Source organism: Ruditapes philippinarum, unplaced genomic scaffold (assembly GCF_026571515.1).
Source record: "Ruditapes philippinarum isolate M1 unplaced genomic scaffold, ASM2657151v2 ctg12755_1_1_1_1, whole genome shotgun sequence".
NCBI lineage: Eukaryota > Metazoa > Mollusca > Bivalvia > Venerida > Veneridae > Ruditapes > Ruditapes philippinarum.
The window spans coordinates 3,251-20,571 of NW_026864091.1; the positions used below are offsets into that span (position 1 = coordinate 3,251).

A 17,321-nucleotide genomic window follows, 5' to 3' on the forward strand; every position below is an offset into this window, starting at 1 on the left:
ATGCTGTCCAAGGATTAGATAAATTGCATTTATTATATATACATGTTTTCCACATGACATTTAGAAATGCATGTATCATAGGCAAAATTCGATCCGACAGAAACTACATCTATGTCACTATCCAGTGTTATCTGGACTGACGTTAGGTATATCTATCAGGTTTATTGTTTAATCCGATAAGATAAATAGATAAAATATTATTAAAGGAGTACTTTGTTTTACTTGTACTTGTATTGGGCTCTTATTTATTCTACTTGAATGAATCACGCTCTGCGTTTCTGCATATAGCCTAGTAAAATCAAATATTTACAAGTATAGCCTAGTAAAATCAAATATTTACAAGTATAGTCTAGTAAAATCAAATATTTACAAGTTCCAGAGCAATGTACTCCTATAATAACTCTTTTATTTAGAACAAAAACACAGAGAAAAACCTCCAGCTGAATAGATATATGAACGAGAATGTACCATAAAGTTTACTCTTATGCTCAAATATATATATACAAAAGGGAAATACCCTCGGTTGTGTCTGAATGTAAATGTTTAGTTAAAAGTCGTACAATTCACATATTTATACCTCGATGGCCGATTTAGCTCGACAATTCGAAGAGGAGGGAAAGAGACAATTATTGTACTCATCCAGGCGTTGGAGTCGGCGTCACACTTCTGTTCAGTTTGTGCACGTTTGTATCACAAAAATAACTATAGAAAATGGGTTGAAACATCACATTTTTGTTTGAGAGCATACTAGGAGGTCCATATCATAGGTCCATAGCTCCAACAAGACATGCATTTGACAAATTTATGGCATTATTAGAACTTCAAAACCTGTACATCATCCAGGCTTTTGTTTAACTATCACGCACTTAGGCTGATTGTAACAGATTTTTTAAATCTGAAAAACACATTGAAAACGAAGACAATGCAAACACATAGCACCTAAAACACAATTAATGTCAATATTTTAAAATAAAGGCCAACGTTTGAGTAAGAGCAGTTATCAAGGCAATAAGAATGCTTCCGCCGATTTCAAGCTTTATTCGGGTAATCTTTTCAGATAATTAACTTTTAGTTAGTTAATAATTATTAACAAACAAAAAATCCCAAAATTTTTTTTATTTTCCTTAATTTCTTTCTAATAAACATTCAAAATTAAAATAATAAAATTCTTTAAATCACTTTAAACAAAATTTTAGAAATATATTTTGTTTACTTCCAATTGAATCAAATCATTTTTTTATAACTTTATAGGGTTTTTTTTTTTCCCCGGAAATTTTTTTCGGTTTTATGGTTTTTTTATTTTTTTTTTAAATTTCCCCAAAAAAAATTTTAAAAAAATTGAAAAAAATAAATAAAAAAACCGGAAAAGAAAATTTTTAAAAACTAAATTTTTTTTTTTGTATTTATCTGTAAAATTTTTTAGAAAAAAGCTTTTTTCCTTAAAAAATCCCCAACCTAAAAAAATTAAAAATAAAATTTCATTTAAAAAAAAATTTTGTTGAATTAAGGGGTACGAAAAATTTTTAAACATTTTATTTTATAAAAACTTTCAATGTAGGGCATATTTAATTCCAATTTGAAAAATTGTTTTGGGTGGGTTCTAAAATTTTGGACAACTTTCTTGAAAATTTCCAAAAATTATATTTTTTTTTATCAAAGAAAAAAATAACCCCCGAAGTTTTTTTTTTAAAAACGGGAAAATTTTTTTGGGAAAATATTTTTCCGTAAACCCTTTTTTTGTTAAAAAAACCTTTTATAAGAAGGGGTTTTTTGTGTTTTCTTTTTTTTTTTTTTAAATTTTTTTTCATTTAAAAAATAAGAAGAAGGAAGAAAATAAAAAAATGGAATTTTTTTAATAAAACCTTTTTTGGGTTCTTGGAATTTTTTAAATTTTTTCTTTTTTTTTTAAAAACTTTTTTTATTGTTTTTGTTTTTTTTTCCTTTTTTTTCTTTTTTTTATTTTTTTCTTTTTTTTCTTTTTTTTTTTGCTTTCCGAAAAAAAAAAAATTAAAAATTGTTCTTAAAAAAGGACAATTTAATTGTTTGGGAAAAACAAAACGTTTTAAAAAACCCCCCCAATTTTTAAAACTTTTTTAAAAAAAAATTTGGTTTTTTTTTTAAAAAAAAATTTTTTTAAAATCCCAAAAAAAAAATTTTTTTTTTTTATTTTGGTTTTTTTTTTAAGTTAACATTAAGGGAAATTTTTTTTTTTTTAAAAATTTTTTCTTTCCAAAAAAAAAAATGGGGCCCAAAAGAAAACAAATAAAATCGCGATAATCTAGTTTAATTATTCATTGCGTTGATATTATTTTGATTTTTTTAGATGTAAATTTAATCTGCTAGTCATATTATTCTAATCATTCATCAAACGGGAAGAATACAATTAAAAGGTGGAAAATACATCAAGTGAACACTTCTTAAAGTGCAGAACGATAACGTCGTAACCTTTTGTGTTTATATTTATATGTTTTGAAAGAAAACATTTCAGCATTATATTAAGTAATTTAATCTTTCCATGAAAGTGTCACGTAAATATTGGAGAGAAATACGGAGAAAAAACAAGGCACACAATTTAATTAATTGCGATTGTTTTCAGTAATAACGGTATGACTTATTAGATTATTTTACCCATAATATTTTTAAGATATGATTAATACCATCAGATAACTCTTCAAAATCTCTTAAAAACTTTTTTGGACTGTTTTATGGATATTATTATCGATTATTCATATTTGCGCACAATTTAAAATTATTGCAATATTTCAGTACAGTAACAAATGTTTTTATGATTCAACATTAAGACCACACACAAAAGAAACCTAGATAAGAATGTGGTTGCAATTGTTGTAGAAACTCAGACCAGAAATGTGGCATATCATTGTATATTTCACATAGTAAGTGATCACATTCGTATGTATACTTCTAAGCATACGAAATCAACCCTTGTATATTGTATTAAACAAATAAACCCTCTAATATAAAAATCGTAAACATGCATAATAATATCAATTTGGTCAGCATGATCATATTTCAAACTGTCAAAATCAAAATCGTAGCTTTTGAAAAAAAAGTGTTTTAGTCGTTTATAGTCGAAGATTGAAAATTGCCAATGCTGTTGCTTGAGTGGCCAGTAATAATATTGCACCAATCCTTGTATCTCATATCTTTCGGGCATATAAATACATCATTTCTTCTTTCCTGTCTCTTACTAACTCATTATTATTATTTTTATCATCATCATCATTCTTTAAAAGACAGTGCCTAATTTATTTGATTTGGACGTGATACATTTGGCAATTAGGATACAGGAACATAACAGTTTGACTGTTTACTGCCTTTTTTAACTTTAAACACAGCAGGGTTAAATTTTAACGTTGAGCAAATGTTACATGAAATCAACCGAGAAGACGGTTCATTTTTTAGCTTGACTTTTGACAACAGTCAGACTGATATATGATCATTGTTATTTTAAATTTATCAACCACTTCTAAAAAAAATACAATTAACGGAAAACCATGACGTCATTACCCTTGATTTTTATAATTAAGCACTCTCGGTTGAATTATGTTTAACATAAAAAATAATTATCGTAAAAATTCTTCTTCAAAACTACATGGGCAAAATCTTAGGTATTTTGCATGAAACATGTTCTACTGGCCCTATTATAGCCCTGGTGTCAAATTGGTTCAGCGACGGGGTGTTAAGGGTTAAACCCCTATCTACATTGAATAAAAATTGCTCCTACAAAACTACTGGGCTAAGATTCTTGGAAAGAAACATTGTCTACTCATCTGCAGCCCTTGGTTCAAAATTGGTCCCATACAGCAGAGGTGATGTAATGGATTTTTCTAATATGTATATAGGAAATCTTATAAAATCTTTGATTTAGAAAATGCAAGAGCTTAAATATTTAGCATAAAATAGTGTGTAGTTGACAAATACAAATTTTGTTTTTTACAACTCGTGGCTTTTAACATGTTAAAATATGACATCGACAACAAAATTGAAAAGAAACAAAAAAATAACCTACTTCAGTTAATACTATTGAGAATTTATTCATTTAGTTTTCTATTTATTTATAATTATTTTATTTTTTTAAAGGAGTATGTTCAAATATAGTGAAAATCGGCCCAATTTTTAATTTCGATAAAACTTGAGCATATGACATAAAAATATGTCCCAAGTAGGTTTTTGTTGATTTTTGTATATTTTTTTCCAATTTGTCAATTTTTTAGGCTCTATACTTGACCCCATTGTAACGTATTTTGACGTCAAAATTGCAACGTCAATCAACGACGCCGTAACGTCATATTAATATTTGTAATATGAAACGCTGGTATATGACTCACAAATCTCTTTTTAGTTATGGAGAGAAAAAAGACTTGCTTCTTTTATTCACTACAATATTATAAAAACACAATATTCACTTTAAAATGAGTGAAACATAAATGAAAACAAACTCGTCCAGTTTACCTAATATATTTCAATGACTGGAGGTATTAAATGAATAATTTATTTACATGTATATGTCATAATAATCTATTTAAATTATCACATGTCAAAGATAAAAATTGTTTACAGTAAAAAGAGTAATACTTTTTCATTGACGCACTTATAGTGTAACGATAACAATACATGCGTCTTTACGCTATGATCGTATAACGCAAAGGATGTCACATCAAAATATATGCCCTTCCGTGCAATACTAGTTTAATTTAACAGCAAAAGTTACGTTATGTGTTATGTGATAAAGTTATGTTACACAGTGAATCATTTACTTAGTGTAACAGCTACGTAAACTGACATGTTTCAGCATCTAACAAATTGAATACAGAACTATAAACGAAACGAAACAAAAATAACAAAAATGCCCGTCATACAAAATAAACAATCTAGCATACTTTATAACAGGTGTGACATTAAAATTACTGCTGCATGAAACTATTGCATGGATAGTGTCCATCTTTTATTCTGAAGAAAATCAATTTACATTTAACGACCACAAAGATTTTCAAAAATATGCAAAAGAATTTACATGTATAAGTCTTCTGCATATAAATAGTTTACGGCAATAAACTTTGATGTGTTTTTTTTTAAATATATAGTCAGTACAACTAAAATATAATAAATACACAATTAGCTTAAACTTCTTTTTAAGCAAACATAGAATCACTTTAGATGCAGACACAGATATTACATCAATCGGAACATGTCGACAATGTTTCATAATTACACGTAGTCTTATCCGAAGAATGACGGAAAAGGCCGAAAAGTTAGACTATCAATATTCAAATATCTAGAAAAATATCAAATAAAATATTACAGCATGTTTAGGACACAACCAATATTTTATTACAATCTCATTCATCATAACATTTAAAAATCTAAACTTGTCTCTTCTCAAATACATCAACAACCTCGATTATTTTCATAATAACTAATGACTAGCCTTATGTTTCAAAAAACGAATACTATGTATTGTGGAAATGAAACACTAACAAATCAATATTATGTAAAGTGATTGTCAAGATATGAAGTATTTCACCTGTCTATGGTATCTATGTTAATATTCTATCTATTTTATCTTATCAATATCATGCCTTACATGAATATGTTGTGTCAGCGGCTTTTTAAAGGTACAGTATGACTCAGAAATGAATAATATTTACCTTTTTGTTTTAAAAAAGATCAAAGACGTTTTTGTACGTTTTAAATAATGGTTTAGAGCATATAAGATGCTTGTTACATAAACAAAGACCGGTAAATGTACTAATATGTCATTAGTGTAGCAATGAAAACAGTAATGAAAACAAGTAATATTTTGACTTCCATAAAAATTACTAAGTTTTTATATATGTACTTAATTTATTGGCTGAAAGTAACAGAAGAAGAAGACCAATGAGTACTTGTTGGAAACTAAAAAATATTTTGAGAAATAAAAATGAAAGTATTGCATTTCGGGTACATAAAGGGGCCTTTACAGGGTATACTGTTCACGATGACGTCAGCGGTCTGAAAAAAAAATTACCGTCTGAGCGAGGACTATTATAATGTGTAACGGTGAGAAAAATAAAAAAGCGCACGTAATATAAGCTGAATGCTAATAAGTATCATTGAATTTTAAAAGATTGTTTGTGATTTAAACAATATGATTTCCAACTTTTACAATGAAGTTATATTAAACAAGGAATAACTCAAAAAAACTCTTAGCATTTTACTGACCTCCCAGTCAGCCCGAAACATCAAACAGACATTAGCACGGACATTAGCCCTCCCCTTCAGTCAGGCTGACTGATTGGTCACTATAATGTTATGAAGCCGTCATTGTTGTATACTATTTATTAAATACATATATATAAATATAATATAATTATATGTAAATGCATGACATCAATAACACAAGTACTATCATTCGATTTGGTTTAGTACCATCATTCAATTTGGTTTGTAACTGTCTTATTATTATTATTATCATTATCAATATTATTATTATAAGATAATTCAATATATCAGGGAAAAACCGTTTGCTAATGTTGTAAGAACTCGTGGTTCAACCGTTTTGCTACTTTTGTGTTTATATTATGATAATATAACGTTATAAATGTGTACAAAAAGAGCAATAAAATATGTTTAAATCAATAACGTAAGTAAATTTACAATTAATTACTTCAAGGATTAATTGTACTTCCACTGTTATAACAATCCATTTGTGAAAGAAAAAAATCTTACAATTAGTACTTCACTGCAGTTTAATTGTTGCAGAGCCCTGCGAAATAAGCAGAATGTAAACAACAAAGTGTTCAAAGTCCACTATTCTTCTATAACACTAACGTCTGTATCAGAGTCAGTTTCATCTATTGTCTCTGGTATTTAGCCAGCATCTGCAAGATACTCTCCCCAGTTGTGTACACCAAACTTCTGACATTGTAAATGCCTTGCGTAACTTAAATACCATACAACAGAGGCAATATGTGAGCACATACCAACAACACGTTCTCCAGCACGACATTTGCAATACCAAGCTTCAATATCTGCAGCAGAAAATCTTATCCATAACAGATATTTCCTGGATGACGTGTGCCGACTTTGGATCCGTACCCGGATCAAATCAGAATCATCATTGTGGACATGGATTTCACAGTTTCCATCTAAATGTTCCTGTATAACTTGATGACATTTTAAGTTGATATACGCCACACGTCAACGATCTCAACTGTTCTTCGTTAAACCTTGCAATGATGAGTCGTCCACAGGTTTCCATAAAGCTGATCTTCTTTCAAGATTATTATCTTCAACATAAGATTTCAATATGTTTGCGTTTGATGATAATGCACGCATCTTTGAGGCCAAACCTGAATCGTCATCACTATCAGCATTGCAAAGATGTTTAAAATACTTGTTGCATATTGCGCAAACTATTCTTATGTAGTCACCAATGTATGGAATTTGATTAGTTGGGAGAACATGATTAAAATATTTCCAACTTTTAATCCGGGCATTTGCCGATTCTACAACCCAGCGAATCTGTAAAAGACGAAGAACACAAATAACATAACTGTATATTCAGTTTGATATCAGTGCGCATATAATTATGTGAAATTCTTAAAAGCATAGAACCAAAGTATTGCTTTAAAATGTCAAAATACATTCACTTCAGTAGAACCAACAACATTTTTAATATCTAGTTATATTAATAGATATTAATGGAAATCAATCTTTTCCGATTATCACATAATAACTTGGTAAGCAGTCATTGTTTTTAACAAACATTAAGACTTAAGATAAACTGTGTTATCTATGTAGATCTTATGTAATACAGTCTTTACTTATAAATCTGAAGATAAAATACATTTATAAAGTACATTTATTTTCAAAACAGAATACCTTGGTTACAAATCTACTATTGTTTGCATCATCGCAAGTCATCTGTTTTTGTCCCTTGGATAAAAATGAAGGCATTTCCACCCTAATGCCTAAATCTTGTAAAAGTTCAAGACAATCACGGAAACCTCTATCGACAACAAAAATATCATCCTCCTGAATAAAGTCCCTTATCTCTTCAGTATTTGTTTTCAACATATGATTTCAGTAGTTATTTGCACTAACTTTTTAAATTTCCCGACATTGTACATGTATACAAATTCTGATCCGGATATTCAAGGTACGCATGCTCGGTTCCCGCTGGTACCCAGCTTCGCTCAATTTTTATTATGCGAAAAGGGGTACGCATCAGATACATCCGGGTCAGCATTTGTATACATGTAATGTCAGGGAATTAAAAAAGTTAGTGCAAATAACTACTGAAAGTGCGTACTGCAGACGTTTTGGATTAACTTTGGACCGGTAAGCGATAGTTTTATAGCTGCCTTTTCTATTTCAACTGTTTGCATGCACTGACATTAGTTTGTTATTAAGAAAAAGATCGATTTATGTTCAAAAATTGTCTACTTTCGGCTCGGTCATGCGATGGGCCGACCTAGACAAAAAGTGCATTTTTGCTTTAAAATTCCATCTTTTGTCGTACCAACTGTTCTAATATTGTACATTTTTCGAAAGAAAAATCATTTCTGCGTAGATTGCACTTTATTTGGTGAAAATTGGATGACAATTAACAAAGATCTGGGAGGTAACATAAGGCCTGGTGGTAGGTCCGCTGGCGAACCTTTCTACCTTTACTATATTAATAGTATATATGGATGAAATTTTTTAAAAACAAATTTTCTTTGTTGATTTATTGAAAATAAGATATTTTAAAAATATTTTGAATAAAAAAATATTTTATTAGTGAAAAAAAAAAAAATTTATAAAAAAGTAAGTGGGCGTGGTCATGTACATGTATACTATCCAAGCCACGCACCGATTGCCTGTGGTTATATCGGTTGTTTCCAAGACAATTCGACAAGGATTTTAGAAGGTACAATGACTTCAGGCAGTATGACGGTCGAGAAATGTGTACAAAGATGTAGCATGGAAAGAAAGATGTTCGCAGGTGTTGAGGTAAATATTTTTATCCGTTTTGGCCAAGGTAACTCTTTAATGTACAGAATAAAAATAAACTAAATGATAAATGCACGATTAATCTCTATTTCTCATTTATAAGAATAATTGAATGTCTATGATACATTTTGGAACATTATTTCTTGTCAAATAGTTATATTTTATCCCATTCAACTCTGGTTTCTATATAAAACTCTAAAATGTGGAAATTATTTCGTGATATACAGTGTTCAAAATTTATAATTAGCATTGTCAAATCTTTCTTGTAAGACTTGACAATCTTTGCAGAAAAAGATAGTCAATTGAAACAATTCAATTCAATATTATTTAAAATTGTAATATTTCAGTACAGCAACCAATGTTTCTGTGGTTCACAATTAAGACCATACGCAAAACGTCCTGAATCAGAATGTAGTTATAATTGTGGAGGGAATTCTGGCCAGAAATGCGGTGGATTTTGGAGAATTTCGTTATATAACACACACAGTGAGTAATTATTAATGTGTATAAATGCTGAGAAACAAATTGTATGAAAAATAATGAATAAAATTTACACGGAAAACTTTCTTTCACACAAGATAATAATTAAGCACAGAAAAAAAGTGTAACACTTTAGCGTATCCTTGTAATTGTATAAGCATTGAACATTTTTAATATAGGTTTAAACAAATTACAAGTCCAGAAGACCTCTTCACATTTATGCATTGTAATTTTTTTTTTCAATAACAGGATATCTTGGCTGTTATGTAGACTCTAACTCCAGAATTCTAAGTGAACAAAATACAAGCGACAACAAGATGACGACGGAACTTTGTCTTGCATTCTGCAAAGGCCACGGACTAAAATATGCTCTAACTCAGGTTTGTTATCAATGCATCGTAAATTTAAATAGTTTACACAAACTCCTTTGAAGTTTTGCAAATGGAGGAACACAAATTGCTATTGGTAATATAGATATTAGAACATTTCATTAACGTTTATAACTGTTTTATCGTTTAAACTTTTCTCGAATAATGTTCTAGAATTATTTAATTTATGGACATGTTTTACCTTCTGTTTTGATAGTTATGAAACAAAACTACACGTTTGACTAACAGTGTCATCTTTGGCTTTATTGTAAATGATACGATCTAATTCCTTTCGATTTTTGTTTATCATGAAAATTCCGGGTTTTTTTTTCTGTGTTCAGTACTTTAAGTAATGTTTCGTTTCGTCTTGTTCCTTTTGCAGTATTCTTCGCAGTGTTTCTGTGGAAACAGTTTAGGAAATGTACAGAAAGCACCCGACAGCGAATGTAGCTATGATTGTAAAGGTGCTACAAGTGAGAAATGTGGAGGGTTTTGGAGAGGGTCATTATACCTTGTTGTTTAAATGGTGAGTTTTATGTTGCACTTTCAAGTTTTGAGTGGTTAAAATATGTTTCAGATATGCTTATGTTTAAGAATTGTATTCTTGTCTGCTTGTCTCCTAAATGTTCGCATATTAATTCAGTCGCTTTTTCTTTTATTTAAACAATATTTTAATCATACAATATTTAGAAAATGCACAAAAATTGATGGGCAGTTATATATATTAACTGCAAAAGTAAGAGAAAATCCAGGCGTATCTAATTGAATGCAGATTTGTGTCATGTTAGGAATTAAAAGGTTTCATGAGACTTTATTTGGATACTCAATCCAAAATCACTTTTACAACATCATATAATAAAGAATGTTTCTTTTTTTCAGTGCACCCATACGAAAGAAAAATGCGCGGTTGGATACTATACCTATTGACTGAATTCTAGCTTTAAATATTTTCATTTATATTACTTTTATGTAAAAAAACATATTATTGTTCGTAAATGAATAAAATGTCTATCAAATAGAACTTGATTTTCTTGTACTTTATTTCATCATTTAATGTCATCTTGTAGCGAAGAGCTTTAATTACAGAAAGTTCAAAATTTCACATAATCATTTCATATACACCAAAGAATATTTATTTAAGTTGTTATCTGACTAGAAATAATTTTACTGTTACCTACAATGTTTGGTACATGTATTTGCATTGTGTAAGCCAAGAAAATCATGACATATAATTAATGTAACAAGGATTTTTTGTGTATTCGGCACAAGTGGGAGTGTGCTGAGCGGTAACAGAATGAGAACCCAGATATAAACATTTTATATAATGAATGTGTCTTCGTAATATTGCGGCGCAATACATAAATTGTTGATATAAATTCGTAACATTTGGTCATTGAATATCGAAATACGGTTCCCTTATCATACTGATTTTAAGTAGAAAAGAAGCGATATTACAAAATGGTTTACTCTTTAAATAGTAGAATCATCAGTGTCCATTTAAGATCTTGAATGTTTGTAATTAAGGATGTAACAAGACATAAGTGAAATTTTACTGAAAATGTTTATATGTATTATCATTAATCTCTAAAATATATGCATCATTTGTTATTAAAATATTTGGCTTAGACTTTATCGAAATTAAATTTCTAATTACCTCCCTTGATTTACATAAAACGTAAATTCGGTAATATCTTTACAAATGATACTCTTTGGAATTGATACATCTTCATTTGAGTATTATATTTATTATATAAAACCATACAAATGAGTAAAAGGATCTTTAATTAATCAATATAACCCCTCAGGAAATATAATAATATAACGGATGGCAGTTTACCGTCCAATCGCTGTAAGTGCTAGATAAACTGATTCTTTCCACGGTGTTTGGAACGTCCTGTGAAGTCAACGCTTATTTAGCTTGTATTGTAGGCCTACTGTTTTGAATGATTGCAAAATATCAGTTTTATAGCTTCATTGTTGAAAATAGTCATAACAAATTATTTTAAAGGATAATTGTACCTAGATAGATGTTTAAATGAGGACAGATTGAAGAAGAAACAACTCTGCTACATAAACATACAGATATATAACCCACCTATTTCAATCAATTGTGGCCTCGTAGATACAGTCGCGTGTAATGGATGGTCTTACAATATCACAAACTATGAACAGAAAATCGTAACATTTCTTAAATCATTGCGATTATAAAAATCCAATTATTTCAAGGATTTGTTGTAAGTCATGATGTTGTTTAATCGTGCTTTAATGCGACAATCCACAAATGTCATATATATATATATATATATATATATATATATATATATATATATATATATATATATATATATATATATATATATATATATATATATATATATATATAAAGAATATTTTAAGTATATATATACGAGGATACGTCAATGAAAATATTCCAACACCTACAGCAAGTTCTTCAAATAATTTACCACTGACATATAACTATAAAAAACTCAATTTTTTTTTGAAGATGCAGAATAAACTACATTTATAATATATACCTGTTCATATGTTATACATGACTTTTGTAATGCACTTATCACAAGCACAAATTCGTACCAGACAGAAACTAAATCTATATCACTGTCCAGTGTGACCAATCAGGTTTTAGTTAAATTAATAGTTTAAATTCGACAAGATTAAAAATCTGGAAAAAGTTTTATCCTTCGGAAGCATTAATCACAACAAAATTAAATGAAAATTGCAGACTCGGTTTGACTTAGTCTGTACACGAGGGGTAATGAAAAAGCTGAGCTGCATTAAATTTTCAACACTTAAAAGTGTTAGAATCAATGATCCTGAAGGACCAGAAAAATATTACAACACCGAATTATGATTAATATGTTATTAAAGGAGCATTAAGTATTACTTGCGCTTGTATTTCATGCGTCGATTCGGCGTCGATGTAGGGGTCGGCGACACACTTTTGCGTGTAAGTTTGTATCAAAAAAACAACTGATGAAGAGAATAAGTTGAAATAGCACACACTTATCTGAGAGCAAAATAGATCACTACCGAAAGCCCTTAGCTCTTAAGGACATGTTTGTTGTTTTTTTAGAATGCTGGCATTTTTACCACTTCTTGTATATTATCCAGACTTTTGTTTTCACTATCACGCACCAAGGTCGATTGTTACAGATTGTCAAATTCTGACACAATAAAAATGCAAACACGGTACAAGTAAACATACAATAAATTTTAAATGAAAGTCAACGTTAAAATCTTGCAGTATGATAAACTCTTCTATTAAGAGCAGTTATTGAAGCAATAAAAATACTTCCGTCGATTTCAAGCTTTATTCGGGTAATCTTTAATCATTCAAATATTAAAGCATTTGAATTAACTTTAGTATAGAATATACTTGTTTAACTCCAATTGATACTTGAGCAGATTTATTTTGTGCCATAACAAGATGCAATTTACAAAACATTCAGCCATAAAATTGATCACTTGATACTGCAAATTGTTTAATGATTGAGTTATATGTAAATACATACAATGAAGGTCAATGACAATCGTATTAAACGTAAGAACTTATTACCTTTCAGTACAGTTATCTTTACACGCTTTGAGTTTATGAATTTGTGTCACCTCCTGATGACCAACAGTCTTGTTGTTCGATATTGTCGTATACAGGAAAGTAAGCATTTATTTTACGCGTTTGTCAAATAAAAGAATGTCTCTATTTTTGTTTCACACAAAGAAAAGAACAACAAAGTAAATAATATGTGTGGAAGTTTATAATAACCGCTATAGAAATATAAATTTGCTGGATCACTTGTTACTATCGCCTATAAATAAAACATTTACAGGTCACTCGAAATCTGTTTAAAAAGCTTTTTTATGTCAACATTTCAATTTGTTGTATCTTTGCCTGAAGAAGTTTTCTCTGTTTGATAATTTTCAAGAATAACAACTACACTTTGAAATTGAAATGGCCATTTAATAATAAATGACGGAAAAACATATAATACAATGTTGATATGAAAGTTATCAAACTAACATAAAATTGTGAAATGGTCATTTAATAATAAATGACATATAAACATATAAAACAATGCTGATATGAAAGTTATAATATATAACATAAAATTGTATACAAAGCAAGCAAACATTTCTGAAAAAATGTATATAAAATTATATACACACATATCCCGAAAAATTATCAAAGGTTGGGTTCTAAGAATATTGCTGCCTTGCCTAAAACTGTGTATGAAATTAATGTACACACATATCTTGAAGTGAAAAGAAAAATCATTTGTATATAAAATTATAAACAAACACAAAAACCTTTTTGATGTTTATAAGCTTGTCAAAAATTGAATACTGAATGTGGGTGGGATGGTGGGTTATTGAAAATTGTTATGAATTATTTCTTCTTCTAAAATGGCGGACTTAATCAGCATCAATTATCACATTGTACTTACTCATAACGATAACCTTAGTGTACTTACTAGTACGGCTTTTTTCGAACCCAATATATTTCGACCTATGACTAAAGACCTAATGAAACCCACCATCAAGCTTGTAAGTGACCATAAAAACATTTATTTTGCAATAAATTAAGTTTTATGTCAACATTTCAATTTGTTGTATCTTTGCCTGAAGAAGTTTTTCTCTGTTTGATAATTTTCAAGAATAACAACTACACTTTGAAAATTGAAATGGCCATTTAATAATAAATGACGGAAAAAACATATAATACAATGTTGATATGAAAGTTATCAAACTAACATAAAAATTCTGAAATGGTCATTTAATAATAAATGACATATAAACATATAAAACAATGCTGATATGAAAGTTATAATATAACATAAAATTGTATACAAAGCAAGCAAACATTTCTGAAAAATGTATATAAAATTATATACACACATATCCCGAAAAATTATCAAAGGTTGGGTTCTAAGAATATTGCCACAAATTGTGTGTAAACACAATTTCCCCCCAACCAAAACTTCTTTAATGAAATTGACTAGTCATGTAAAAGGGGACAAACAAAATTATTCTTTAAATGTTTGAAACAATGCTAATGAAATAAACAAGAATATTAAAAATATGTACATCACAAGATGATAACTAAACTACCTAATATAAGACAAACATTTTTATTGGCACTACGGATTTAATTGACTGTATGTGTTAGAAGGCACCTTTGTATGTCAGAGGCCCTTGTCCCCATGACATAAAGTAAACTTGTGACTGAAATAAATGTTTGTCTTTATTTAGATTACCTTTTTTAGAGTAAAGGTGTATACTGATATCACCATATGTGTAATATCCAAGTAGATCTTAAATTGATACAAATTAAAATACAACCATGCTGGCATCTTAACCTAAGACATGAAGTTTTAATTTACCTTAACACAAAGGAATAATCATGAATTTAAAATTGAACATTATGTACATAACAAGAGATATACAAATTCTAATATCGTAATATAAACATATAACATATTATTGGCACAAACTTACAAGTGAGTGTCTGTGTTTGAAAACAAGTTTTTGTCAGAGGCCCGTGTCCCCATGACAGAAAGTGATGTTGTGATTTGTAATAATTGCCGCCATTCCTTGTAAAATACATAAAAAAAGGATTATGTGCATTCTGATGCAAAGATATTAAAGATTGAAAAAGAAAAAGTGTTAAACAGCAAACTCCAGGGTACTTCAAATTGGCACAATGGTTTTAACAAATATATATTGTTTGAAAACACCTTTACTGTCAGAGGTCCCTGTCCCCATGACATAACCTTAATTTAGTGAACTGTTGTAATGCTAGAAAAACACATGTTTACAAATTATTTGGGGCATTATTTGTGCAAAGTTTGTACATTGAGATCATATTAATTTTGAAAGTAAATGTAATCAAAGCAGAATGACTATGGCTATATGTCAAAGGCCCTTGTCCTTATGACAACAAAGTTAACAAATTGTTTTACAAATCTGTAAAATGCTGCTTACAATTAATGCATGTAAAAACTTATTATGCATTTGTTAGAGGACTGCTATCCATTTGCCATCAATTACACTTGTAACATAGGAATTCTTATATAACTTTTTAAAATGCACAAGATGAACCATAATGCCTGTAAGTTCAATCTTTTCTTCTGAAAAAACCTTGTTGGCGCTGCATGGGGCAGCTCCAATTTTTCCCCGTTTTAAATTTTTTTAGCACAACAACTGTGCAACCCCCCATTTTTAAAATGGGGCTAAAACCCGAGTAAAAGTAAAACTAACAGGGGCCTTTTAAGGGCTTAAAAATTTGAAATATTTTCTTGAAACATTATGTAAATATTTAACCTTTTTCTTTGGGGGCAACGGGCTAAAAAACCTTTTGGTTTGCCCAGGTACCCCTCCAAATCTGACTTTTACTAGAACTGTGAAAAAAATCTAATGACACAGAAGTAAACTAAAGGGGTCAGGTAGAAATTTCGACTTGCCTTAAATTGAAACATGAACAGGGACCAATGCCAGAAAATTTGCTCAAAGCATCTTTTTGATAACTGTTAATGATGGTAAAGTTTTTCTTTAAACCAAAGTTGGGATAAAATAAATTCGACTTTAAAAAATGCCCTGCCTGGAACAATAACAGCACAAGCAAAATTAAGCAAACCAATAACAGACTGTAGTTCAAGGATAGTTGCTTTTTCCCGATGCTTGAATTTGTCAAGAGCTAGGCGAATCTTATTAAATTTTTCTTGGGGCAATATTTTCTCCATTAGTACCGAGTCCAATTCAATTCCAACAAAAGACATGATTCTGCATGGCCGACAAGTTTTAGCATGATTAATGGTAAACCAACTAAAGCACACCAGCAATGAAAATTTGTTAACCTTTTTCACACAGTTGTTAATTGTCCCCAACAAAAAAGAAATCATCTAGAATGTGTGCACAATTATATAAACCAAGTTTGTTTTCTGCAATTCACTGAATATCAGAACTGATCCTGTCAAACAATGCGCAAGAATAGCTCAGAGACCCATAGGTAAAGTAATAATATCTATCATTTATTTGAATCCAAGAAGTATCAAAATCATCTGGGTGTATAGGAACAATACGATAAGCATTGTTGATGTTCACTTTCATCATGTACGAATACTGACCACAAACTCTGACTAATGAAACAGCTGTATCAATGTTTGGATAGGAAACCCTATACAGTAATTATCTGGGATACCATCATTGAGTTCAATTTCGTTTTAAAAGGCATGATAAATATCTGGATTTAAACAAACAGACTTGAGTGAGTGAGTAAATTAACTTGACATTAATATAATTTATAAGAGAAATATTAATGTGATAATACTATAATGATTAATACACATTAAGCATATATTGAAAAATTAATTGTTTGTGTTAACCTGGTAAAATAGTAATACATGTATATGACTGTGATTGAACATAAAAATATTACAATCTATGCAATAAAGTTACATG

General features: G+C 29.4%; 1 protein-coding gene and 1 pseudogene across 2 annotated transcripts; one reads left to right on the forward strand and one right to left on the reverse strand.

Annotated features, from left to right (window-relative positions):
• Positions 1-7,135: 7,135 nt before the first annotated feature.
• Positions 7,136-8,079, reverse strand: LOC132724399 (uncharacterized; annotated as a pseudogene).
• A 788-nt stretch (positions 8,080-8,867) lies between these two features.
• On the forward strand, positions 8,868-10,866 carry LOC132724400 (uncharacterized). 2 transcript variants are annotated; one of them, XM_060709254.1, is made up of 5 exons: positions 8,868-8,997; positions 9,345-9,483; positions 9,727-9,857; positions 10,228-10,371; positions 10,725-10,866. In XM_060709254.1, exons 1-4 carry the CDS (start codon positions 8,920-8,922, stop codon positions 10,366-10,368), a joined length of 489 nt encoding a protein of 162 aa, XP_060565237.1. In that variant the 5' UTR covers positions 8,868-8,919; the 3' UTR covers positions 10,369-10,371; positions 10,725-10,866. The 2 variants fall into 2 exon arrangements, with proteins under 2 accessions (XP_060565237.1, XP_060565238.1); XM_060709255.1 differs by having other exon boundaries at positions 10,729-10,866.
• Positions 10,867-17,321: the final 6,455 nt, after the last annotated feature.